This window comes from Oncorhynchus clarkii, chromosome 12, assembly GCF_045791955.1.
Source record: "Oncorhynchus clarkii lewisi isolate Uvic-CL-2024 chromosome 12, UVic_Ocla_1.0, whole genome shotgun sequence".
Lineage (NCBI taxonomy): Eukaryota > Metazoa > Chordata > Actinopteri > Salmoniformes > Salmonidae > Oncorhynchus > Oncorhynchus clarkii.
This window is the reverse complement of record NC_092158.1, coordinates 47,357,162-47,382,658: the sequence shown is the minus strand read 5'-3', so window position 1 is coordinate 47,382,658 and position 25,497 is coordinate 47,357,162. Positions and strand designations below refer to the sequence as shown.

The 25,497-nt window shown below is 40.9% G+C and overlaps 1 protein-coding gene across 2 annotated transcripts; it reads left to right on the top strand.

Moving 5' to 3' along the window:
* The first annotated feature begins 568 nt into the window (after positions 1-568).
* On the top strand, positions 569-24,884 carry LOC139423268 (cytosolic arginine sensor for mTORC1 subunit 2). Of its 2 annotated transcripts, XR_011635820.1 has the most exons (10): positions 569-978; positions 4,480-4,550; positions 6,772-6,965; positions 9,165-9,297; positions 13,734-13,857; positions 18,366-18,476; positions 20,147-20,229; positions 20,496-20,590; positions 20,724-22,362; positions 22,511-24,552. XR_011635820.1 is itself a non-coding variant. In XM_071175085.1 (9 exons), exons 1-9 carry the CDS (start codon positions 866-868, stop codon positions 20,787-20,789), a joined length of 990 nt encoding a protein of 329 aa, XP_071031186.1. In that variant the 5' UTR covers positions 569-865; the 3' UTR covers positions 20,790-24,884. The 2 variants fall into 2 exon arrangements, 1 of the variants encoding a protein (XP_071031186.1); XM_071175085.1 differs by having other exon boundaries at positions 20,724-24,884.
* The last annotated feature ends 613 nt before the right edge of the window (positions 24,885-25,497 follow it).

Genomic DNA, 25,497 nt, shown 5'->3' with positions numbered 1-25,497 from the left:
ATGGATTAGGCCTATCTTGTATGGTTCATTTGTAAGATGTCTGAGTTTTGGGCTCAGACCATTATTGCATAAAAAACTGGTATATGACCGTGAAAGAAAATACATTTTTCTTAACTACATTTTGCATTGTCCCTGTATTTTCGCCACGATTGCCCATAGCGCCATAGGAAATGTGGAACTACATGTCCCGACATGCCAGTGTGCCAGAGCAAGGTCCTCCCCATAGAGAATGATAGAGGCCTTTGTCTAAAAGGCCGTATTAACATGGCCAGTACCATTTAGTGCTTCCACCATTTTAACGTCGACACCTGTGTGGGACTTCCAACTTCGTTGGCTGAGCCCTCCTGGTGACCCTGTTGGAGTCATGTGGAACCGGGTCATCAGGAGGGATCAGTCAATCGTGAAGAAGAACATTTACTACGTCAACATGGAGATTGCCTCCAATGGTATTGCCCATGCTGTCTGAGACTCTATTATACAGATAAAAAGATGAGTCCTCTTTCTAGCTCTATGCTCCTCCCCTTCTTTTGATTGGCAAGTTGTTTGTTTCACTGTTACCAGCTGCTGGACGATTCCAATCCCTGTCGGAGAGAAAACACGCGGACCGACAGTCCTTCTCAATTTTCTTCCTCCCTGTTTACCTCATTGTGCTTTCTTTTATTTCACCCTGCTTCTGTCTTTTGCTCTCTTTTACTCTTTTCCTAAGTGGATAACTTTTTCTTCTCCCTCCTTTGTTTTCTGCTCAGTTTCACGGTTTTGATACGCTCTAGCTATATAGCATAGGTATATTTAATTATTTTTATTAGAAAGGATATAATTTTTATTTTATTTTTTTAGATGTTCGTCAAATGAGAAGACGCAAAAGATGGAGTTGCATATTTTAGAACACAGTTTGAAAGTAGCGAGTATAGCAAAAGAGGGCATTCAGATTTGCACTCATGGATTAATCAAACTCGCCTTCTTGCCCTCTAAAACAAGGTAAGTAGCTATATAGATATGAACATTTACCAAATCCGTAAAAATATAACAAACGAGTCATAAATGTGGTATTGGGCAGTAACGTTATTGAAAACTACGTGTGGGACTGGATTATGTAGCCGATCGGTGTAGCAAAACGGTGCAATTTCAGTTGTTTTCAGAACAGTTATCTTTTTAGCTTTCAATGAAAATGCCTGTTCTGTTGTTTTTGCATGTGTCAATGAGTGTTCTCGGTAACATATTCTTTAAATTCAGTAGGCTATTTAGTTTTGTATTAACATTTTGAGCTTTTGTAGTCCGACGTGAAGGGGTGTGTGTACGTGCTTAGTTTTGAACTCTGCGGTGTTGTTTTTCGTGTGTGTGTGTAGCTGTAAAATTATCCGAGGGAGGTGGTTGCTTTGAAATCAAAATTGAACCGGCTGTGTGAGGCATTCGTATATAGGCCTACAGCCGGCATTTAAGTAGTCCGCGAAGATGCCGAATACATCATTTGCGATGTTGCAATCATGATATGTTAGCACCTCAAGCCATTATATCTGCTGCGGAAGAAGTGATTGACCGGTGGTTGTGTTCTTGACTGGAGGCTTTCTGTTTTTAATAATTTGAATAGGCTATTAAGGGATCACAATAACAATGTTAAGATCCTTATATTAATTTAACCTGGCATGATGAGGACAGGGCAGGTTATAGCCAGGATATTTTCTCATGTTCAACCTATTGCGATGGTTATACGATTATTGGAATGCCACTGAGAATATTCTCAATAGGCGTTTTGCATCCCAACAAAGATCTTTGCGTTATGACTGCACCAGGACACACGTTGAAGGCAAGTATTTTTTTGTTGTTGTGAGGATCCATACATTAAGGACACATGGGGTTGGAAAGGCCATTGGCTAGCCTATGTTGACCAAGCTGTCCTCGGGGCAACTTCCTCTCCACCTTTCAGTGACCTTTTTTGGTGTTCTCCGCTGACCCCTAAAAAATACTTGAGAAAAACAGGTAGATGTCCAGAGAATGTGATATACATTTTCATCATGGAGTGTTTTTATTTAGAAGATTACTGTCCTCATATTGGCTTTGTTGCAGCTTTAAATTCATGTCATTAATACCATTTGTGAGTCGCTAATATATTTATTTATAAAGTACTTTTAGATTTGACAGTACTTTTTGTAATAGCTTCACATTTCGAGTCAAGTAAGAGTGTGTTAATTGTTCAGGGGTGTTTAACAGCCTGAAACAAACTCCTCCTACAAGCTCCATGTGAAGTGCCTTGCATTCATATAGAATGTGAGTGATGCTGACGAAATGTGGAGCCACACAAACACAAGGGGATGGCTTACAAGCTACCTACCACCTAGAATGTTGTTGATGGTCACAGATGCCTAAAAAAAGGTAGAGGCATGGATCAGAAAACCAGTCAGAATCTGGTGTGTCCAACATTTGCCTCATGCAGCGTGACACATCTCCTTCGCATAGAATTGATCAGGCTGTTGACTGGGGCCTGTGGAATGTTGTCCCACTAATCTTTAATGGCTGTGCGAAGTTGAGGCTGTTTGCCTATACCATAACCCCACCGCCACAATGGGGCAATGTTCACAACGTTGACATCAGCAAACTGCTTTCCCGCACCATGCCATACTGTGGTTTTGAGGCCAGTTGGACATACTGCCAAATTCTCTAAAATGACGTTGGATGTAGCTAATGTTAGAGATATGAACTTTTAATTCTCTGGCAAAAGCTCTGGTGGACATTCCTGCAGTCAGTATGCCAATTGCACACTCCTTCAACATGAGACACCTGTGGCGTTGTGTGGACACCTTTACCCTATCTTACATATTTTTCAAGTTGTTCATGAGCAATGCAAGAAACAAAGTACTTCTTACTACTACAATACTTTAATGAGGACATGGCCATGTTGCACAATACCTCAGATTCATCTAGCCTTTTTCAAGATAAGAAAAGTACAAATTAGAGATCAAATGAAACAAGTATGTTCTGACAGCAGTTTCCAAATACATATGCACCAGGATTAATGAGGTAGACCTAAACTTCAAAACATCACTCTAATGTAGGGCTCTTCAACCCTGTTCTTGGAGAGCTGCCCTCCTGTAGGTTTTTGCTCCAACCCTAATCCGGCACATCAGGATTATTACAACTGGGGTGAAACTACAGGATGGTAAGCTCTCAGGAACAGAGTTTGAGAGCCATTCTCTAAAGGCTATCACTAGATTAGCATCCTTTCATCAATTTAAAACCTTAAATTAACACATCCAATAGTGGAAAAGAGCCACGTCGTACTGAAGGTGAATGTAATCTTGAGTCTCCTCTTTTGTAATGGTGGTGAGACACCATTTCTCAATACATAAGTATTAGAAAAGCTCTCCATCATGCCAACCCAAGGACACTCGAGATAAGATGACACGACAACAGGAGATGTTTGGGACAAGTAGGCCACTTCAGCATTTAGGCGATGATGTACATCATCATTCAAGAAATGACGCATGGCACCAGACTCGCTGCTTTCCACAATCGACAAGTATCAATGGTGCCCCTCGATTTAAGAGAGGTTTGGGTGAATTGAACAAGCATAGCTCATAATCCAGTGTCTCCTCTCTCCCAGAATTGTGAGCTGGTTCAGGTTTTATGATCAGCATAAATGTCTGCAGCAGCTGCTGGCAGTCCCAACTCGAGATGCATGTAATTGGGTATGTTTGCATAGACAGATGCAGGGAGCAAAAATATATTTAAAAAAACATATCTCTGGTTTTGCAATTCCTCTGGCAACAAGGTTTACACAACTGCATGGAGCTCGTATCACTCATAACTGAGGAATGAAATGTAAGAAATAGCTGGATTTATTTCGAGCTGAGAAACACCACGGCATACTTCTGTGTTGTCTCTGACCTGATGGCCCTCAAATATAGCCCATATGTCATTAAATATGGTGAAAAATAAGATATTCCGTCTTGTGATCACACAAATTGTCTGCATTGAGTGTATGGATGTGTTGCTTTCTTTCAAGATGGAACTTTGGGGGCCATGTGGGGGTCACAGAGATTGTTTGGAGGCTGATTACCTTCGATTCAGACTGAGTATTTCTGTCTGACCAGGGCAAGCTGTTGTTTTTTTCTCAGCTTCCTTGGAGGTTGTACGAAAGTTGAATTGCTAATTGGTCATCATCAATGTTGGCTTGAGTAGTTGACTGAATGGTTAGTATACTCATAGGCGATAGGCATATAATATTAATCTTATTTTTCTTCTCATGGAGCCACAATACTTTGGGCTAACAAAATGCTTTTGCTCCTCTGCATTGTTCAATAAGGTAATTTCTGAGCAAAGGGTAAAGGTTCCTTATTGCCTACAAACAGTTAACAATAACTCCTTCCCATTTTTTATAATTTAACTTAGATGATGAATATGTTCTGTTGAAAATAACTGGTGATTTACAAGTTGCATAATGAACCACGTTATTCACTGTAAAACATCCTCTTTCGTTTCCAGATGCAAATTTTTCAGTTTGACGGAAACTCCGGAGGACTATACCCTTATCGTCGACGAGGAAGGCTTCAAAGGTGGGTTTTGTAGTCTCTACCTCTGGATCTTTAAGGTTACTGTGGAAACCATGATCAGACCACAGGAAAAAAATTGTAGCCTTGTGATTTTCTCAAATGACTCGTATCTTGACTGGCTGCTGATGTTTGATCACATATTGCGCCATCAGTTCTCCCCCCTTTGCCATTATGGGTTAACAGAGGCCAAGCTGTCACTGACTTGGCTTTGTGGTTGAGTGAGTTGAATCCATGTCATTAGACTGGTTTCCAGGGTGACCCTTGTTAGTCACCATGGATACTAGAAGCTCTGCGTGGCGAAACAGGTGCAGGTATTCTACTGTAGATTGGCTGGAAGTTTCTATTGTGCTTACCTGTATGTGAGCAGTTAATGGGAATGGAATTGCGCTGAGACTCAGATTTTTCACTTAAAATGTATGCCAAACAAACACTGATTTAAAAGTGTAGGAAACCATACAACTCTATTCACAATGACTACCTTCACAAGGACTACCTCTAATGACATGGATTCAACTCACTCAACCACATTGTGTATTTGTTATATTTTCAGTGTACGTTTACAGGAAGAACTGTGCAGGTGATAACAGAATTTTGGTTATCTCCCTCAGTTTGACCAATGTTTTCACACCTTGACTTTGAAAAAAATCTATTTTGGTTATTGAAGTGAATATACACCTGGTAACAGAATTGCCGCAACGTAATTTCATGATGGGTCCCTAATTTGTACATCACAACAATTATGAGTATGAGTTTCTTTCTCTTCATTATTTTAATGAGATCCACCACCAAACAAGACCAAATTTGGTTGGTGTGGATTGGACCAAATCTGAACCAATCATAGACGTTTCAGAAGTTTGGACAACAGAGTACAGCACAGAACAGAAGAGTAGGGTTCAGTACATTACAGTAGTAATGTTCAGTATAGTACATTAGTGTTCTCAACTCTAGTGTGCTCTGTTTGGGCCAAATGGGGTGAGGGGGGGGGGGCATTATAATTATTCTACACTATATATAAATGTTGATATTAGTTGGCAGGGGTGTTTATGTTAACATTATGTTTTTAATGTATTTCTAATACCTTTTCAAGACCATCTCTGGAACTTTAGTGACTAAGTATTTTTTTAACCTCCCGCTTTGGGCTGATTGTGTCAATGTGTTGTACATAATCTATGAGCAGAATTACTGTGTTACCTCAGTTGGCCACAATATCCCTAGTTTGAAATGGGACTCTCTTTATTTTTCTGGGAGCTGTACAAGTTCCTCCCACGTGGGCAGGTCCATAGCAATTCAAGTTTCCACCATATGTGTTACCGCTAGCAAGATGCACGTGATGCACCCACAGCAGAGCAGAGAATCAAATCAAATTGTATTTGTCACGTGCCGAATGACCTTACTGTGAAATGCTTATTTACAAGCCCTTAACCAACAGTACAGTTCAAGAAATAGTTAAGAAAATATTTACTAAATAAACAAAAAAAAAATCATCAAAAAGTAACACAAGAAGATGACATAACAATAACTAGGCTATTTGCAGGTGGTACTGGTACCGAGTCAATGTGCGCGGTACAGGTTAGTCGAGGTCATTTGTAAAGTGACTATGCATAGATAATAAACTGTGAGTAGCAGCAGTGTAAAAACAGAGCGAGCACCCACAGCAGAGAGAGCAATAACATGGTGCACAAATCAGATTTTCGGGGAACACCTTTGGCTCGTGAGCGCTACTTTCAGAACTACTGGCAAAAAAATTATCCAAAAGTACTGGAGAATCTCTTAACTTTTTCCTTTTCCACTTGTTTCACAATAAATTAATTTGACAATAAATCTTAGCTTTTTTTTTTGCTTTGCTCTGAATTATTATTCTAATGACACTCATGAATGCAGTTTATTTATTAACAAGGTTTCTTTCAAGGTTTTTCTCCACACATGATTGATTTTATGATGGAATAAGTAAACATGGTCAGTCATGTGTGATATCTTATTGTTCTTAGCAATGGAGTCAGGTCTTTTTCCAAATCAGACCCCTCTCATATTAATAGCACACAGGCTTGACAATGCCTTCTCCAGCTCATCAGCGGAGGAGAAATTCAAACAATAATCCATAAAATAAGGGACATTTAGAGTCCGGCGACACTGTTAGCGGCCTCATTTATCACCAAAGGGGCCACTGACAGACAAGCATTCATCTGGGGCCACACCTTTAACAGCATTTCTTGTCTGATTTCAGAACTGCCTGAGTCGGAGCACCTTAGTGTCGCCGAAGCCACGTGGTTGGCTCTCAATGTGGTGTCGGGGGGTGGGAGCACCACCAACTCTCAGCCAATCGGAGTCACCAAAATAGCCAAGTCTGTCATCGCCCCCTTGGCAGACCACAACATCTCTGTGTTTATGCTGTCCACCTATCAGACGGACTTCATCCTGGTGAGTGCAGTTCCACTACAGACCTCTCTTAGCCTAATTTATACACTACCTCAGGGGCAACGTTGATGGGGTCACAGAATGTAAGTGGCTGCAGTGGGTCTGCATTCCCATAACCATACAAACACATGCAGTCAACTGATTTGTGCAATCAATCCATTTGTACAGTTAAACTAAATGTTGGAGGCCCCACCACCTTGCGGGCAAAACATTTTTACTGGCCCCTGAGTGAATATTTTTACGTTTGAAAGTACATTTCCTGCTATTCTACACATTTTTCCATTGGGCAGAGAGGATTTATTTTCATTTTTACAGCTAATTTCCTGCAATTCTATCCATTTTGCCATGGGGTAGAGACATTTTAGCAGTTTTAAAGCTAATTTCCTGCAATTCTACACATTTGGACATGACTTATGCCATGTAAATATGACACCTGAGTGCGAGTGACTAACAATCAATAGGGGCTCCCTGGAGGTCAGGGCCCCTGGTCATGTGCCCTGTGTCAGCCATGATAGCTGGCTAGACTAACTTACCAATAAATAAAACAAATGTTAGCTGACATGGCTAATTGAGTTGGCTGACAAAACAAGAGGAACTGCTGACGCACGACCAAATTTCGAAATGGTGCACCTGGTGTATTCTACTATTCTAACTCTCATCAGTAAGTTGAGAGACAACAACTGAGTCCGTCTGTCAATCGTTACTTTAACCTCATTGTATAATTTCAAATCCAATGCTGGAGTACAGAACCAAAATAACTCGCTGTATTTAGCTGCTTATTCCTGCAAGTATTACTGAACATGGTAATTTGCATGACCTGTTATGTTACCAGTGGTCCAGTGGAGAGGATGGAAGGTAGCCTGCTGTTATACATAGATAATAGAAAATGGCCTACGAAACATGCCATTTTAGTGTAGTATTCCCCCACTTGTACTTTGTGGCCTGTAACTGTTTTTCCATTTTGCTCGATATGAAAAGCAGCTTATCTACAGTACCTCCCTGGGCGGCACTTTTGCTTTGACGAGCTGCTTAATTACACCAGTCCTTCCTCATGCCAGGCCTTTTTGGCCATAGGGAGTCTTTTTATTACCTGCTAAGAGGGGAAGAGGAGAAAACACAAGGTCTGCTGAATAACTGTAGCCTTTGTAAGGAAATAAAAAATTGTTGATAATCTGGCAGTAGTTATTTAAAGAGGATCAGTCTCAGCTCAGGCTCTTGCTGGAATTCCCGGTAACATTCATGGCCACTGTTTTCCCTCCGCCAGCTGCTCCCAGCCACGGCCTAATCACTGGCTCTAAAGAAAAGGAAGAAACAACCTGCGTCTCTCATCCGTTTCTCTCCATTTCTCTCGCTTGCGCTCTCTGCATCAATCTGTCTACTTGTCTTGATGTCTTACTCACTCTTTCTCTGTTTCTATCTTGCATGCTTTCTTTCTCAGTCTCTGTGTATCTCTCTCCCACTGTGTCAGATTTTATTTGAGGCTCTGAGGAAGACCGGCCAGGCCGAGGCCTCCTTTTTTTTTTTTTTTTAAGAAAAAAACATTTTGAATTAGTATTTGCGTTACATAAACGGTAGGACCCAACCCGAATGCAGTCATTTAGAGCAGGATTTTTGTTCTTGTTCCGGTGCCTCCCGATTTACAAATGAAGCACTGTAAGCCGCTCTGGATAACAGCGTCTGCTAAATGAAAAATGTAAATGGAACTGACACAGTAACTTTGCATTAGGCCCATATAATGGACAGCTATTTGGGGCATTTCATTTCACTTTGAAATTAGATTTTGAAGCAGAAGACCGTCTCCACCCTTTTAAAGCATTGCATTCCTTTGGGAGGTTGGTGGCCCAAACCTTTTGCTAGTCAGACATGCAGTGCCTACCTAAAATGCTTTATTAATTTGCTGTAGCCACGGGCCCCTTTTTCTTTTAGTTACACTTGAGGTTTTCAGCTAAGCAATATGCAGAGTTCTTTTGAAATATCAGTGAATTGTTTGTTATTGGGACTCCATGGTTTCTTTTCCCTGATGAGTGCGGTTTCAACTTGGTGTTTTGAAGTGAAAATGTGAGTTACTTTCTGATGTAATTGAATCAACCGTTCAAATGCTATTCCGAGTTTTTAGAAAACTCTTAACCTTTAGATTTGCCGGTTGTAACAAGTGTTGTGTTTTGGTTGAGGCCTACTTGTTGATGGTGTTGTGTTTGTCAGGTTCGAGAGCGGGACCTGCCCATGGTCATGCACACCCTGTCTTCTGAGTTCACCCTGATGAGGGTGGTCAACGGAGAGACCGTAGCCGCCAACAGCCTAGGAGTCACCAACGGCTTTGTCAAGCCTAAACTTGGTAGGCACAATATACAAGACTTACATTTTAGCCCTTTTTCACATTATCGTGTGACACAAACTGTACTGTGCTTGCTCAGATGTTTACTTTTGACATTGTTCCAGCAACTATGGGACGAAGTAACCATGGTCAGCACAGTACGGCTTGGCTCAGTAGTCTGAGGATTTAGCCCAGTGTTTAGCCAAAAGTCTCCAACTTTTCTGTTTCCGGCAGACCTGCTCTGACTTTCAGCCAAAACAAGGCCCTGGGTACTTTTCAGCTTGCATTTACATAATGCCTGTGAACTTTAAACACCTTCTCACAAAGCAACAGTCTTTCTGCTCGCCACAAGTCTTTACCCAGCGAACCAAAATTGGTTCTGTGAAAGTTCCCAGAACATTTGTTAGGGTTTGTCAAAAACTGTCCCGTTGGGTAGGTTACTTTCTAAATGTAATCTGTAACGTTTACTACTTACCTGTCCAAAATTGTAACTTTTGGATTACCCAAACTAAGTAACATAATTTAATTACCCAAACTAAGTAACATAATTTAATTACTTTCTGTTACTTTTGGATTACTTTCCCCTTAAGAGGCATTAGCTGACAATAATGTATATTACCAATTGAATCGATTCATTTATTGCAGGTTAAATCAATGTTAGTTTACATAGCTAACCATAAATGTAGGCTTCTTCTAACCATCACTTTCTAGTACAAATAATAATACAAGGCTATAATATTTACATTAAAAACCAAGTCTGTCAGATTTCCAGTCATGCCAATTAATGAATATCCCTTGATCTTCAAGAATAGGACTCGGAAATATAGAGTAGCCAAATTGTTTTACCTGAGCATAACCCAAAAACGAAGGACTTATTAGCTTTCTCTGTTTATCTTGTTGTCATGGAGGACTGATTGGACTCATTGCTTTGAGTTGAAAAATAATGCTTCTCTATGGAATGGCATGCTTTGAGCACAAGGCCAACTGAAAAATGCATTATAATTAACAAAAATATATAAACGCAACATGTAAAGTGTTGGTCCAATGTTTCATGAGCTGACATAAAATATCCCTACGCACAAAAGGCTTTCTCTCAAATGTTGTGCATAAATCTGTTTACATCCCTGTTAGTGAGCATTTCTCTGTTGCCAAGATAAGATCCATCCACCTGACAGGTGTGGCATATCAAGAAGCTGATTAAACAACACAATCATTACACAGGCGCACCTTGTGCCGGGGACAATAAAGGCCACTCTAAAATGTGCAGTTTTGTCACAAAACACTACCACAGATGTCTCAAGTTTTGAGGGAGCTTGCAATTGGCATAAACAACATGTTAGAACTATTGCATTCCATGCCTCTGAAGGCCATATTAAGTATAAGTGCGATTTCATGTTATTTTTTTCAGGAGGGGAGGCTACATGCAGCTATTTACATGTTGTACACAAAATAATTGATCAACGTGTTCATACAAACTCGCCGATAGTTTTTTTTTTTGCCGCAATGCAAAACTCAAGTGAGGAGTTGCATGTAGCTAGCTAGGCAGCATATCAAACAAATGCAAGACACAGACACGCAGTCTAATGTAATGTTTTTTTCATCATCATTGAAAACATTGGCTTACAACAGGCAGAGAAGGTTGTAGCCTTAATGGCCTGGAATGTTTGTTCAAATCGCCACTAGGTTTTTGTTTCAGCTGTCCAGAAATGGACTACAGCGTCATGGTTCAGAAGCAATGATCTATACACCAGATGACTGACAGAGGGCGCTGTTTTGACGACACTGAACCTCCATCTTGGCACTGTTTAAAAATAATTACGTTTGGGGTCACTCACGATTTAACAAACTAAGCACTGAACACAGGTAGTAGTCTAGACTAGTTAACCATCACATACTAAAATATCCACACAAGCCAGCCAGCCGTAGATTATGAAATATTATGAAGTTATTATTTAAGAGCATTGAAAATAAAAGTATTTAGCTAGCTAACTAGTAGATAGCCTACCTTTTCCTGATGTCAATCATGTCTTTAGGAGGCTTGCTTTTCCTGTGCTATTTGTCTCCTAAATGGCCTAAAAGTGCATCCGATTGCGAGCACCATTGATTGTGGAGTGAGCCGAGATGTCTGGCAAGGGAATCAAATGGTTTGGCGTCCCCTGATGTGCTCCTTGGTGTTTTAAAGGAGAGCTCTTTTGGGGACCTTAAAACACATGCACTTGTGAGGCCTGGCTGAGACTAGTTTCACGTTGTATTCGTCATGTGTCCAGGAGGCAAACGAAATAATACACTGTCCAACGACATGCTTACTTGCACTGTGTGTGTGTGATGTTTTATTAGTATGAGTTTATTAGTTGGATTTGGAGCCTGTGTGTTTTCTTCTGCTAGGTAGTCTCTCTGTGTGTCTCTTTCAAAAGCGTGTCAGAGAGAGATAGGCTTGTGGCCTTCTCGCAGTCCTTCCTCGCTTGACTCCGCAGCGTGACTCACTCGTGCCGGTCTTTGTGTCTGTGGGTCTTGGTGTCTGGCTGTGCGGCCGGCGCTATGGAGGCTGGCGCCCCATGTGCCTGTTCGCCCTGATATAGGCCTAGAGAGAGAGATTTGGAGCCTCTTCTCCTCCTCCCTCTTGTACAGGTGTAAGGGATGTGAAACGGCTAGTTTCAATCGGTGACGTCACTTGCTCTGAGACTGTTGTTGATGATGTGTGCAGAGGGTCCCTGGTTCGGCCTAAAGTTATACTGTTACACAGGCTCCAGTCATTGGAGCACGAGTGGAATCCCACTCACTGTGTTATACTGGCATGCACACATTCCTACCCTGTTCATGTCAGCATCATTTATTCTCCCCCCTTTTTGACATGTCCTCCACACACACACATGGATTTGCTTTTTTCACTGACAGGGTGGGTGGCTCTTAAAATAGCCTTTGGGTTACTACAGCACTCCAAATGGGCTGTTTACTTGGAGCTGGTGTACTTGGTCACGGCCTTGGTGCCCTCGGACACTGCGTGCTTGGCCAGCTCTCCGACGCCGAACTGCAGTCAGGTCAAGACCCTGGTGAGGACAACGAGCACGAAGATGAGCTTCCCTGAGGCGGTTTCTGACCGTTTGTGCAGAAGTTCTTCTGTTGCGCAAACCCAGTTTCATCAGCTGTCGAGGTGGCTGGTCTGGGATGTTCCCGCAGGTGAAGAAGCCTGATGTGGAGGTCCTTGGCTGGCATGGTTACACATGGTCTGCCGTTGTGAGGCCGGTTGCACGTACTGCCAAATTCTCTAAAACGACATTGGAGGTGGCTTATGGTAGAGAAATTAACATGTATTTCTCTGGCAAAAGCTCTGGTGGACATCCCTGCAGTCAGTATGCCAATTGCAGACTCCCTCAACTTGAGACATTTCTGTCATTTTAGTGGCCTTTTGTCCCCAGCACAAGGTGCACCAGTGTCATGATCATGCTGTTTAATCAACTTCTTGATATGCCACATCTGTCAGGTGGATGGATTATCTTGGCAAAGGAGAAAATGCTGACTAACAGGGATGTACAGAATTGTGCAAAACATTTGAGAGAAGTAAGATTTTTGTGCGTATGTAACATTTCTGCGATTTAAAAAAAAACAAAAAAAAAAAATTTCAGCTCATGAAACATTGGTCCCACACTTTAACGTAATTTGTTAAAGTTTGTTCTGTGTACATTACCTGAAAACCTAATGAGAAAGTTTGGGGAATGTTATGTGGTGGTGGTTCAATGGTGTGCACAACATTTTGGTGATCGTTAGAACATTCCAAGGATATTTCATTTTTATTTTATTCTGAAGGTGAAAAAACGTTTTTGGAATGTTTTTGAAATGTTTTCCTGATGTTAGATTAAACCCAATATCACTAGAGCTTACATTAACCACTGGTGACTGGTGTGGGGGTAAGTTGCAGTGGAAAAGCACCACTAGACTCTGATACAGTAATGCCTACTTGGTTTCAGGTTATGCTTTGGGATTTCTCTGATACAAAGTGAATTGTATTTCATCCCCTGAATAAGAATATTGCTGAGACTCCCTGATATGATTTTGCTGTTATGATGCAGCCTATCAAACTGAATGTAGCATGGCTGTTATAATGCGTTCTCATCTTGACATGTTTCAAGGCTGACTGACATGTTTGTTAAGAGTAAGTCAATCCAGCACCTGCTGTCAAGGTTCTGCCTCAGAACAGAGGCCCTGAGAACGCAGTCCGATATGGCAGGCAGAACATCTGTTGCTTATCCATCAAGTCAACCTCTTGCTGGTTGAGGGATTTTGTTGCCTAGATTTCTCCTTAGGTGACATTTGATGGGTAGTAGGGATCAGCCATTTTTGTAAAAGTGTTGGAAATGTCCTCTTTCAAAACTGAGGGAGACATAAAATAGTTGAATGCATATATGTTCAACTCCCAGTATCATATTAATAAAAGCACATGTTTTCTCACTCGCTCACAGTGCCCCGTCCCATCATCCACCCTCTATCCAGCCCCAGTAACATGTTCTGTGTGACCAGCCTGGACCCGGACACATTGCCCTCGGTGGCCACCCTGCTCATGGACGTCATGTTCTACTCAGGCGGGTAAGGACCCTCTCCTAAGCACTCCTCCTGTTTCACATATGGCTGTCACCAGAGGCCATCTGCCGTCTCTTTTTAAGAGACTATCATATACACACACACACACAGCCACAGGAGCACTTAGCTGCTCAAGACCATTTGTTTAACATAGGAAGTCTAAAACCTAGGAAGATGGTTAGACTTGAGCAGGGGCTGTCGTAGGATGGTTATGCTGCTGTTAGTAGGCAAGACAAACAAATTTTCATGATTTCACTAAAATCAAAACATCATAGCATGTTTTTGGGCTTATTCAGTAGTTTTTACCTGATTTAAGTAGAATCCTGTTGAAAATGATACTGTTGCTGCTTCCTGTTGTCATGGATTATTTAAATTAATAGCCAAGTGTCTCAAAACCGGTTTTAAATGTTCAAAATCATAATCAATATGCTGAAATAAGGTGTGATATGTTGAAGACCAAGACATAAGAATTACTCCCAACACACGTGTCTCACTTGTTTTGCTAAATTAGTACCTTAACTGCTCACGCACCAATTTTTTCCAAGCGGTCACTTTTAGTTTGTTCTACTGTAATCAATAGTGTGCGCAAATTAATCACTCACATCCATATTGTATGGAAATCAATTTAACTGGGAAAATAACTGCGGCAACATGTAGTGCTTGCACTCTTCTAACAGACAAACCTCAAAGAACTTGGGTATACTACATATACCAGTCGATAGATGAGATATGAATGAAAGCCATTTGTCAACTTCTCTTTCGTTTGTAGGAGGAACACCCAAAATCCTCTCACCACCGTCCTCTGTTAACTTCTTGGTGTTAGGGGGCAGTATTTTCATTTTTTGAAAAAAATACGTTGCCGTTTTAAACAGGATATTTTGTCAGGAAATAATGCTAGAATATGCATATAATTGACAGCTTTGGATAGAAAACACTAACATTTCCAAAACTGTAAAGATATTGTCTGTGAGTATAACAGAACTGATGTTGCAGGCGAAAGCCTGAGAGAAATCCAATCCGGAAGTGCCCCAGGTTTTGAAAGCGCTGCGTTCCAATGACTCCCTATATGGCTGTGAATGTACCATCAACGAGCTTACGCTCGGGGGCACATTGCGTAAGTGGTCACATGGTGGCTCCGAGAGAGATTCTCGCGTAAAGTGCAGAGGTAGCCATTACTCCAATCGGTCCTAGAGAAAAAGGAATTGTCCCGACGGATATATTATCAAATAGATATTAGAAAAACACCTTGAGGATGGATTCTAAACAACGTTTGCCATGTTTCTGTCGATATTATGGAGCTAATTTGGAATATTTTTTGACGTTGTGACCGCAATTCCCGGGCGATTTCTCAACCAAACGGGAAGAACAAACGGAGCTATTTCGCCTACAAAAATAATATTTTGGGAAAAAATGAACTTTGGCTGTCTACCTGGGAGTCGCGTGAGTGAAAACATCCGAAGTTCATCAAAGGTAAACTATTTAATTTGATTGCTTATCTGATTTCCGTGACAAGTTTGCCTGCAGCTAGCAAGGCATAATGCTATGCTAGGCTATGATAAACTTACACAAATGCTTGTCTAGCGTTGGCTGTAAAGCATATTTTGAAAATCTGAGATGACAGGGTGATTAACAAAAGGCTAAGCTGTGTTCCAATATATTTCACTCGTGATTTCATGAATAGGAATATTTTCTAGGAAGATTTATGTCTGTTGCGTTATGCTAATTAGTGTCAGATGATGATAACTGTCCCGTTCACGGGTTGGGTGTCACTACAGGTTAAATGACTGCTGCTACTGACAGGCGCATTTGACGAAAACACTAGTACTAAACCAAAGATATTGATCTGTTTTTATTAATCGATATTGTGAAATTGTGATGACTATAAACTTTCATAGTATCATCACCAATCGTTGGGGGAAAGGATGTGTATTTCCTGTAACAAGTGTGATGAAAAAATTAGCCTGTGTTATGTAGTAACACATTCTGTCCACCATAGTTTTATATTAACTTGTTATGGCTGGGGGCAGTATTGAGTAGCTTGGATGAATAAGGTGCCCAGAGTAAACTGTCTGCTCCTCAGGCCCAGTTTCTAATATATGCATATTATTAGTAGATTTGGATAGAAAACACTCTGAAGTTCCTAAAACTGTTTGAATGATGTCTGTGAGTATAACAGAACTCATATGGCAGGTAAAAACCTGCCATATGAGGTATTTGGACATAAATGATGGACATTATTGAACAAAACAAATATTTGTGGAACTGGGATTCCTGGGAGTGCATTATGATGAAGATCATCAAGGTAAGTGAATATAATGCTATTTCTGACTTCTGTTGACTACAAAATATGGCGTATATCTGTTTGGGTTGTTTTGGTCTCTGAGCGCTGTACTCCGATTATAGCATTTTTCGGTAAAGCTTTTTTGAAATCTGACACAGCGGTTGCATTAAGGAGAAGTGTATCTATAATTCCAAGCATAATAGTTGTATCTTTTATCAATGTTTATGAGTATTTCTGAAAATTGATGTGGCTCTCTGCAAAATCACCGGATGTTTTGGAACTACTGAACGTAACGCTCCAATGTATACTGAGATTTTTTTATATAAATATGAACTTTATCGAACATAACATACATGAAGTGCTATGAGTGTCATCTAATGAAGATCATCAAAGGTTAGTGATAAATTATTCTCTTTCTGCTTTTTCTGACTCCTCTCTTTGGCTGGAAAAATGGCTGTTTTTTTGTGACTTGGCTCTGACCTAACATAATCATTTGGTTTGCTTTCGTCGTAAAGCTTTTTTGAAATCGGACACTGTGGTGGGATTAACAAGAAGTGTATCATTAAAATGGTGTAAAATACTTGTATGTTTGAGGAATTTTAATTATGGGATTTCTGTTTTGATTTTGGCGCCCTGCATTTTCACTGGCTGTCATATCAATCCCGTTAGCGGGATCTCAGCCCAAAGAGGTTGTATTAAGCTAATTTCCTTATCTGTCAAAATCATTTGATGTTAAGATTTAGGATGATGGTAATGAAGCACACTCACAGGTTTTTACAAGAATTACAGCTATTTCTTATTGCTTAAATCATGGAGAGTTTTAAAATGCTCCTTAACACAATTTAACTGGGCGCGCTAGACTGGATCTTCCATAGTGGCTGTGCAGCAGCCTAAATGTACAACATCCCTACTAGGATGAAACTAGCTCCATTAGGCTAATCTTTTTGAGTGTGAACTGTATTACTGCACTGTATTATATGGACAGAAATTGCACACATTGTTCAAACCATGATAAAGCAGGGAGAGAACATGATATTCTGGTGCAGCACATGCAGCCTGCAAATTTTATTTCAATATTTATTTTATTTTCAATATTTGTATAATTAGAAGGCTGATGTGTGTGTATTCCCTACCTTTCATAATATTTCCCCTAATGTTATTAGCCTAACTCTTATTTTATTGTTGCTTCTTTCCTGCCTTGCTTTCAACAGTTAAATTTATATAGGTTTTGTTGTCCTTGTCTTCATCATTCTAATGACATCCTTGAATAATAAAGGACTATAATTAGATGCAGAAGGCTTATACTTCTTCTCGCAAAGATCGAATGGTTATGGGTCTGAATAAATAACTGCAATAGCCTACCGCACCACCATCGCATGTTCGCGCTTCTTTCAAACAACCCATGAGTTCTATTGGCTGCTGTATTTAACATCCAGCTTAAAATAGATAGTCCCTTTTTGAATTGTCTATTGGTGTTAGAAATGCAAAAAAAAACATTTTCTTCCCAACAAGCTATTCTAGTCTAGCTTTTCTTGCATGGGACTCGGAGCTAAGGAGTGTTTAATATATATATATATATATATAATGGAGTTGATGGAGAGAGACTGACAGTGCTCGCGCGTACACTGATTAATGCAAGAATATTCGAGTGACGGGCTCTTTTAATTATTTATTTATTTTAATAAAAAAAAACATCTTTACAATTTAAAAAATTAGGTGAGATGAGTAAATTAGACTCGCATTTGATCTTTACATTAATGTCACAGGCTATGCTGCAGCAATGTAGGTCTACCTGTCACAAGAAAAAAGGTTACCATGATGGGTCTACATGCATTGTGAAATGCGCTCCATACTGAGATGGGTTATTTGTTCCCACCCTGAGCTTTGATGATTCATCTTGCAGTGGCCGTAGAGAAGACCGATTTAGACATCGCATGTCATTTTAAAAGTTCAATTTCATGCCGTGCTGTTCATATAAATGTATTATAATTTACCAGTTTCTCAGTTATTTATCCCGGGAAAGGGAGGGATTTTGGGTGGTAAATCTCGGTAACCAGGTTCCAGGCGTACAACCCTAGTCCCTATTGTTAGGATTAGACTGTAAAAGTGGTGAAAAGTTTGACAAGCAGACCACTTGACATGATGATGTTGGAATGGGGTTTTGGACAGGACCAAATGTAGTTGAAAGATGGTTCGATTTGACATACTTGAATCACGGTACTTTCTATTACAGGATAAAGGAGCCTGGGGCATCTAGTGAGGACACTGGACACATCCGCTTCTTCTCTTTCTCTCTGATTGAGGGCTACATCTCTCTCGTCATGGACGAGCAGACGACACAGCGGTGGGTGCTCTCCTGTGGTCCTGCCATTCTTTTTTTCACCTGGTTATAGTGTCTTACCGTCAAAGGCAAAACTGCTGTCAATTAGCAGTTTAGAGTCATCTGTGGACAACTTTTATTTGCTGGGTTTGCTGCTGGGTTATTAGGAAACAAACAGATAAAGGGTTTACAAATAAAGAAGGTCATGTGGAGGTAACCCGAACAGCTGCATTACTAATCACATGTGGATTGAACTAAAGGATTACAGTACCACTACATTAGTAGCTACAATATATATATATACAAAAGTATGTGGACATCCCTTTAAATTAGTGGATTTGGCTATTTCAGCTACACACTTTGCTGACAGGTGCATAAAATCGAGCACGCAGCCATGCTATTTCCATAGGCAAACATTGGCAGTAGAATGGCCTTACTGACGAGTGCCGTGACTTTCAACTTGGCACCGTCATAGGATGCCACCTTTCCAACAAATGTATGCCCTACTAGAGCAGCCCTGGTCAACTGTACCTGCTGTTATTTTGAAGTGGAAATGTATAGGTGCAACAACGGCTAGGCCACAAGCTCACAGAACGGGACTGCAGAGTGCTGAAGCGTGTAAAAAAATATATAATAATAATAATAATCTGTCCTCACTACAGAGTTTCAAACTGCCTCTGGAAGCAACGTCAGCAGAGTAACTGTTCGTCGGGAGCTTCGTGAAATGGGTTTCCGTGGCCGAGCAGTCACACAAAAGCCTAAGATCACCATGCGCAATGCCAAGCGTCGGCTGGAGTGGTGTAAAGCCTTCCGCCAAGCTCGCCCCCAACTCCGGAGCAGTCGAAACGCATTCTTTGGAGTGAAGGCAGTCCAACGGACAAGTCTGGGTTTGGCAAATGCAAGGAGAACGCTGCCTGCCCCAATGAATAGTGGCAACTGTAAAGTTTGGCAAGGAGGAATAATGGTCTGCTGCTGTTTTTTCATGGTTCCAGTGAAGGGAAATCTAAACGCTACAGCATACAAGGACATTCTAGACGATTCTATTCTTCTACCTTTGTGGAAACAGTTTGGGGAAGGCCCTCTCCTGTTTCAGCATGACAATGCACCCGTGCACAAAACAAGGTCCATACAGAAATGATTTTTTGAGATCAGTGTGGAAGAACTTGACTGGCCTGCACAGAGCCCTGACCTCAACCCCATTGAACACCTTAGGGATGAATTGGAACGCCGGCTGAGAGCCAGGCCTAATCGCCTAACATCAGTGCCCGACCTCAGTAATACTCTTGTGGCTGAAAGGAAGCAAGTCCCTGCAGCAATGTTCCAACATCTAGTGGAAAGCTTTCTCAAGAGTGGAGGCTGTTATAGCAGCAAAGGGGGGACCAACTCGATATTAATGCCCATGTTTTTGGAATGAGATGTTCGACAAGCAGGTGTCCACATACTTTTGATCATGTGTACTTTATCATGGGCTTGTCCTACATTGACAAGGTATCCCTTATATAGGTCAGTGGTGTCTCGAAGCTATGAAGAGGGACAATAAGTGGATCAGGCTTTTAGCACTTCTGAAGTGATGTATTTTTCACCATAGCACATATGGCAACCACTGACCTACAATCTGAATTTGACCAAATCATTATTTTTAATGTTATTGCTATAGATTGAATGAGTATGTGCATTCATTTTCTCCCTCCTAGGTTTCCCAACAATGTCCTCTTCACTAGTGCTTCAGGGGAGCTTTGGAAAATGGTTCGCATTGGAGGACAGCCTTTAGGATTTGGTAAGTAGGACCGTTGTGTTTTTTTTCTCAGTTTGGTTTCCACAGGTCTAACAAATGTTAGTCAGATCTCTGTGCAGAGTACACATCACCAGTAGACACTGTTTGATGCGTGTGTCATTTGGCGAAGATTCTGAAAAACCTCTAACTGTGATGCCAATCAGAATATTACTTGGCAATGTGAGGAATGCATTAAATTCCCAGATACCCCTCATTTCTGAAATATCTGATATTCATGGATGTGTTCTTTATTCTTATTGCCTTGTCAGACGAGTGTGGTATCGTGGCTCAAATATCGGAACCCCTGGCGACTGCTGACATTCCAGCTTATTACATCAGTACCTTCAAGTTTGACCATGCCCTGGTGAGTGATGGTTTACAACTCTCCACCCTCTCTGTATCTCTTTCTCTCTCCGTTTGTATGGTAAATTGTAGAGGTCAGTTTAAACTGGAGCTTTTGGAATAATGATTTAACCCCGCCCTCCTATGTCTCATAGGTCCCAGAAGAAAACATCCAGAGTGTGATTGGAGCTTTGAGGACCAATGAGAGCGCAGGACAGTGAAGGCGAGGTGGAAAGAGACCGTGGAACGAGCAATTTATTATGTCAAACTCTTACAAAAAAAAGTGCCAAGAGGGTAATGCAAAGCTTGAGTCGTGTAGACGGACGACTGTGTGTGCGTGTGTGCGTGTGTAGACATGCTTTGTACAACGACCAGCAATGTGTCCCTCCTATTCTGAGACGGTTCCAACTACACTCCAAACCACACCCGCCACTCCCTTGAGCATCCACTCTTACCCCAAACAACATCCACCTCTTTGGGGACCCAAAGCAAGAGTGACTGCAGTGTTTTTCTTTTCTCTCGCTCTATTTCTTTCTCCTCTTCCTTCCCCTCAGACCATTTCACCATGGCAACGTGACCTACCGAATTTGGGCCTATTTCTTCGACACCAGCCCCTGAGATACTGCAAAGCGGCCCTCACCTCCTTTTACTCTTCATGTGTCACCCACGCGGTCCATGACTGCCTATAGTGATAGGTGTTGCTTTAGTATACCAGACTTTCCTTCCTAACTTTACATTGTTTTTCGCAAGCTGCTCTTTCCATAACCATCATACTGTATTAGTTACCAGTCCTCTTATGGAAAGAAAGAGAATGTACTTTACAAACAATTATCAATATTTCCATTCTTTGTATTTATTTTTCTCAGTGCCAAGAGGTTTTGAAGGCCTTGACCGATGCCTTGTCTAATGCTCAGCGTGTGTGCAATTTCAGATCAGATTTTGTCAGATGGGGAAATGAGACTGATGAATGTTGCTCTGTTCTGGTGATGAGCGTGAAATGACATTTACTGACGAATCGCAGAGCCACTGATCTATAGAACATATCATATAAATAGTCTAGTCTATATATATGCCAATTTTCATGTTGTTTCAGGAGAACTAGGTTATCGTTTTGCGTTGAGTGCCACACCATGCCTGACTCCAAACCAGTCCTTTACCACAAACTATAATAATTACTTCAACGCTAGTAAAGCCAGCGTGGTGAAGTGGTAGGGGCCTTGTCATTTATTCTGTTGTGAATGTTTTTTTGTGGTCGTGGCTCATTGAACCAGCCCTGCAACCCTGTTGTCAGTTTAGGCAATCATCCCCCACCCCAGTCTGCACTTTAATACAGGTCCATCTTACTGACCTGCTATACTGATGTGAAAACAGGGGAAGGCTTATTTTATCCTTGAAGGATTTCTTGATAAGTAGACTTTTGTTGGTCTTAAACCATTGGTGGGTATTATATTCTCTGTCAAGCAAAAGCTTTCTTCGGTTAGCTTTGATATACAGAAACCATGTATTTATCAGTGTTAACATAAAGGGTGACATTTCTTCTGATAAAGAAAGTTATTTGTTTTTAGCTTGTAGTGTGTTTGATTTCGCAAGCCCCTCAACTTTAATCTGTACCGTTTTTTGTTTTGTCTTCATTTCTAACATTAGTCCACCAGACCTGTAGCCTATTCAAAACCACTTTTGATTCAAACCATATCAGAAATTATAAGACCGTTATCCTAATTTAGACGAATAGATTCTGACAGGAACGGGCAGCTTTCAGCAATTATGTAATTTCATATTTACATCATTGGTTGAGTTAACACCCGCGCTTATACCTGGTGCTAACATGGGTCCTTTATCCTGATCTTGTCTGCATACACTTTAATAGCATGTGTAGATGCATTTCTGGAAATGTGGGCACAATCAGAATGTAGACAAGATCAGCACAAAGGACCCATTTTAGCACCAGGTATAAACGGGGCTTCTGATTTAATGTGATGGGCTGAATGTAAACTTGTATGCATGGGGCATTGGGAACTGCTGTTGGGAGTCCTTGTATTGAGTTAAATGCTGTACTACTATTGGCTTATTACTCCAGAATCTTTTATTTGGCAGGGCTAGGTTTCCCCACTACAATGCACCCCGCTTATAACAATCAAAAGCGATAGATTGAAGTGGCCAAAAACTGAGATCGAATCATTCTTATTACTTACAATGTGCATTCAGAAATTATTCAAACCCCTTGACTTTTTCCACATTTTCTTATGTTAGCCTTATTTTAAATTCTTTAAAAAAAGATGTTCTCAATCTACTTAAGCAAAACGTTTTTTTAGAAATGTTTGCAAATGCTTTGAAAATTCAGTTGAAGTAGGAAGTTTACATACACCTTAGCCAAATACATTTGAACTGTTTTTCACAATTCCTGACATTTAATCCAAGTAAAAATTCCCTGTTTTAGGTCAGTTAGGATCACCACTTTATTTTAAGAATGAAATGTCAGAATAATAGTAGAGAATGATTTCATTTCAGCTTTTATTTCTTTCATCACATTCTCAGTGGGCCAGAAGTTTACATACATTCAATTAGTATTTGGTAGCATTGCCTTGAAATTGTTTAACTTGGGTCAAACGTTTTGGGTAGCCTTACACACGCTTCCCACAATAAGTTGGGTGAATTCTGGCCCATTCCTCCTGACAGAGCTGGATTAACTGAGTCAGGTTTGTAGGCCTCCTTGCTCGCACACACTTTTTCAGTAATGCAGACAAATTTTCTACAGGATTGAGGTCAGGGCTTTTTGATGGCCACTCCAATACCGTGACTTTGATATTCTTGAGCCATTTTGCCACAACTTTGGAAGAATGCTTGGGGTCATTGCCCATTTTGGAAGACCCATTTGCGACCAAGCTTTAACTTCCTGACTGATGTCTTGAGATCTTGCTTCAATATATGCACAGAATTTTGCTTCCTCATGATGCCATCTATTTTGAAGTGTACCAGTCCCTCCTGCAGCAAAGCACCCCCACAACATGATGCTGCCACCCCCGTGCTTCACGGTTGGGATGGTGTTCTTCAGCTTGCAAGCCTCCCCCTTTTTCCTCCAAACATAACGGTGGTCATTATGGCCAAAAAGTTATATTTTTGTTTCATCTGACCAGAGGACATTTGTCCAAAACGTATCATCTTTGACCCCATGTGCAGTTGCAAACCGTAGTCTAGCTTTTTTATGGCGGTTTTGGAGCAGTGGCTTTTTCCTTGCTGAGCAGCCTTTCAGGTTCTCGATATAGCACTCGTTTTACTGTGGATATAGATTATTTTTTTCCTGTTTCCTCCAGCATCAGCAAAGGACCTTGTGAAGCTGTCCGGGATTGATTTGCACTTTTCGCGCCAAAGTACGTTCATCTCTAGGAGGCAGAACGCGTCTCCTTCCTGAGCGGTATGACGGCTGCGTGGTGCCATGGTGTTTATTTGCGTACTATTGTTTGTACAGATGAACGCGGTACCTTCAGGTGTTTGGAAATTGCTCCCAAGGATGAACCAGCCTACAAAAACAATTCTGAAGTCTTGGCTGATTTCTTTTGATTTTCCCATAATGTCAAGCAAAGAGGCACCGAGTTTGAAGGTATGCCTTGAAATACATCCACAGGTACATCTCCAATTGACTCAAATGATGTCAATTAGCCTTTCAGAAGCTTCTAAAGCCATGACATCATTTTCTGTAACTTTTCAAGTTGTTTAAAGGGACGGTCAACATAGTGTATGTAAACGTCTGACCCACTGGAATTTTGATTAAGTGAAATAATCTGTCTGTAAACAATTGTTGGAAAAATTACTTGTCATGCACAAAGTAGATGTCCTAACCGACTTGCCAAACCTTTATTATTTATTTATTATTTATTTGTTAACAATACATTTGTGGAGTGGTTGAAAAACTAGTTTTAATGACTCCAACCTAAGTGTATGTAAACTTTTGACTTCAACTGTAAATAAATATCCCATTTACATACACTACCGTTCAAAAGTTTGGGTCACTTAGACATTTCCTTTAAAAAAAAGAAAAGCATTATTTTGTCCATTTTAAAATATCAAATTGAACAGAAATACAGTTTGATATTAATGTTGTAAATGCCTATTGTATATATTTTTTTTAATGGAATATCTACGTAGGTGTACAGAGACCCATTATCAGCAACCATCACTCCTGTGTTCCAATGGCACATTGTGTTAGCTAACCCAAGTTTGTCATTTTAAAAGGCTAATTGATCATTAGAAACCCCTTTTGCAATTGTTAGCCAGCTGTTGTTCTGATTTAAAGAAGCAATAAAACTGACCTTAGACTAGTTGAGTATCTGGAGCATCAGCATTTGTGGGTTCAATTACAGGCTCAAAAATGGCCAGAAACAAATAACTTCTTTCTGAAACCCGTCAGTCTATTCTTGTTCTGAGAAAGGAAGGCTATTCCATGCCAGAAATTGCCAAGAAACTGAAGGTCTCGTACCATGCTGTGTACTAACTACTCCTTTCACAGAACAGTGCAAACTGGCTCTAACCATAAATTAAAGAGGATTGGGCAGCCCCGTGAGAAACAGACGCCCCACAAGTCCTCAACTGCCAGCTTTATTAAATAGTACCCGCAAAACACCAGTCTCAACGTCAACAGTGAAGAGGTGACTCTGGGATGCTGTCCTAGGCAGAGTTGCAAAGAAAAAGCCATATCTCAGTGGCCAATAAAAATAACATTTTAAGATGGGCGAAAGAACGCAGACACTGGACAGAGGAACTCTGCCTAGAAGGCCAGCATCCCGGAGTCACCTCTTGACTGTTGATGTTGAGACTGGTGTTTGCGGGTACTATTTAATGAAGCTGGCAGTTGAGTACTTGTGAGGTGTCTTTCTCAAACTAGACAGAGTCCTTTTAGGTGCCTTTTGGCAAACTCCAAGCGGGCTGTCTTGT